This window comes from Colletotrichum navitas, assembly GCF_030913465.1.
Source record: "Colletotrichum navitas strain CBS 125086 chromosome Unknown LY79scaffold_244, whole genome shotgun sequence".
Classification (NCBI taxonomy): Eukaryota; Fungi; Ascomycota; class Sordariomycetes; order Glomerellales; family Glomerellaceae; genus Colletotrichum; species Colletotrichum navitas.
Genome location: NW_026850790.1, coordinates 1 through 1,772, shown reverse-complemented (window position 1 = coordinate 1,772; position 1,772 = coordinate 1). Strand labels below are relative to the sequence as shown.

At 32.2% G+C, this 1,772-nt stretch overlaps 1 protein-coding gene across 1 annotated transcript; it reads left to right on the top strand.

Annotated features, from left to right (window-relative positions):
- Positions 1 to 1,296: 1,296 nt before the first annotated feature.
- LY79DRAFT_177927 (uncharacterized protein) lies at positions 1,297 to 1,772 on the top strand. The gene has a single exon (XM_060551277.1). The coding sequence runs from the start codon at positions 1,344 to 1,346 to the stop codon at positions 1,590 to 1,592; it is 249 nt and encodes an 82-aa protein (XP_060406815.1). The 5' UTR covers positions 1,297 to 1,343; the 3' UTR covers positions 1,593 to 1,772.

Below are 1,772 nucleotides of genomic sequence, written 5' to 3'. Positions count from 1 at the left end.
ATTAAATTAAAAGAAGTATACTTATAACTTTTAAATTAGATTAGCTAGGTTAATAAAGAAAAGTAAAGCTAATAAGTGTAGCCTAGCTAAAGATATTACTTATATATAGTTTACTCTTTTTATACTTAGCTAAAATAGTATTTATTAAGGTAATAATTTTATAGTAAAAGTATATATCTAAGGTAAGTAATAATTACTATAATACTATAAAGCTACCTTATTACTAGGTATAAAAAGCCTTAACCTAAGCTATAGTCTTTTTATAAAGTTATTTATTACTACTCTTATAAAAGGTATCCTTTAGGTAATAAAAGGCCTCCTTATAGGTAGAAATAGTTAGCTTTAAGCTATAGTCTTTCTACTTTATAAAGGTATAAGGTTTATATACTTAGTTATTAGTATTATTAGCTTTCTTAGTAGTAGTAGCTTTAGTATTAGCTTTATAAGCTTAGATTTATTTAAAGACTTATTTATTAGTAAGTTTATAACTAAATAGCTTAGTTATTTCCCTTATATAGTTATTAATCTTCTCTAGGGTAGTAATTATTACTAACTTTTTATATATAGTAGTAGGCTTCTTTAATTCTCCTATATTATTATACTTTCTTATTTCTTTAGTAAGCTTTATAGCTACTTTTATAGTATTAAAAGGTTTTCTTATAGTAGTAGCTTTATCTTAGAGTTACTACTAGATCTTATTAAAAATAAGCTATCTTTATTACTTATAGTTCTTAAGTAAAGGCTTTTACTATTTAATATATTCTATAGCCTTATTAGTATCCTTTATTATATCCTTAAGTAAAGAAACATTATTACTTTTAATACTAAAGATATTAAAGTTTATACCTTTATTATTATTATTATTATTCTTATTAATATTATTATTATTCTTAGTAGCCTTTTTTTTATCCTAGGACTAAGGGGCTAGTTAGTTAATAGCTATAAAAGATAGCTTAAGAATAGATCTAGGCTTATTAGCTAAGGTAATAATAACCTTATTAAGCTAGTTAGTTTACTTATTAAGCTAACCTACCTAAGAGCTAGTAATATAAAGAAGGTTATCTTTATTAAGGTACTAGTTAAAGTTAATAGTGTCTAGGTTTAGAGGATTATTATTACCTAGGATAAGGCTAAATTAAATTAGGGCACTTATAATATCTTGTTTTTTTTTCTATTTAAGAGGTAAAAGTTTATAAAGAGAAAAAAAAAAGAAATATAGGAAAAAAAGGTACTATTACTATAAGAATATTAATAGGTTATTATTAAAAATAGTAGTAATATAGTAAAGTTAGTAATTGTAAGGACATCGCCGATAGGTCGGCGATTGGGTGCCTTATAAGGTCATGTGTGGTGCAGTTCTGACACGTAGTGCTAGAACTGGCGGATCTTTTGGCAGTTGCCAGAATGGTCTATTGTCGGGCGTTGGCACACCACCCAATCCCATTACAATTGTTCTGGCACTACGTGGGTCTTCTGGCTGTAGGAACAGGGGCTGGGTTCGACTCCCGCCTGTTGCCGAGGACTTCTTAGTGTGTAGGCCCACCTCAGAGAGGCAGGGGCTGGCGGTTGGTCAGCGACCGGTCGGGTTATAGGCCCACGGCGTTTGATTCAGCTTGGCACACGAGAAGTAGCCTACGTTGGGCTCAGAGGGACTAGGTGCAGGGAGGCAATGTCTGGCAGCTGTTGCCAGACGCCAGGCTGCCCAGGGCCTTCGGGGTTCGCATGACCTTGTGCTCCAGCGCACGGATGCCGGCGCTAGTGTGAGCTCCTCG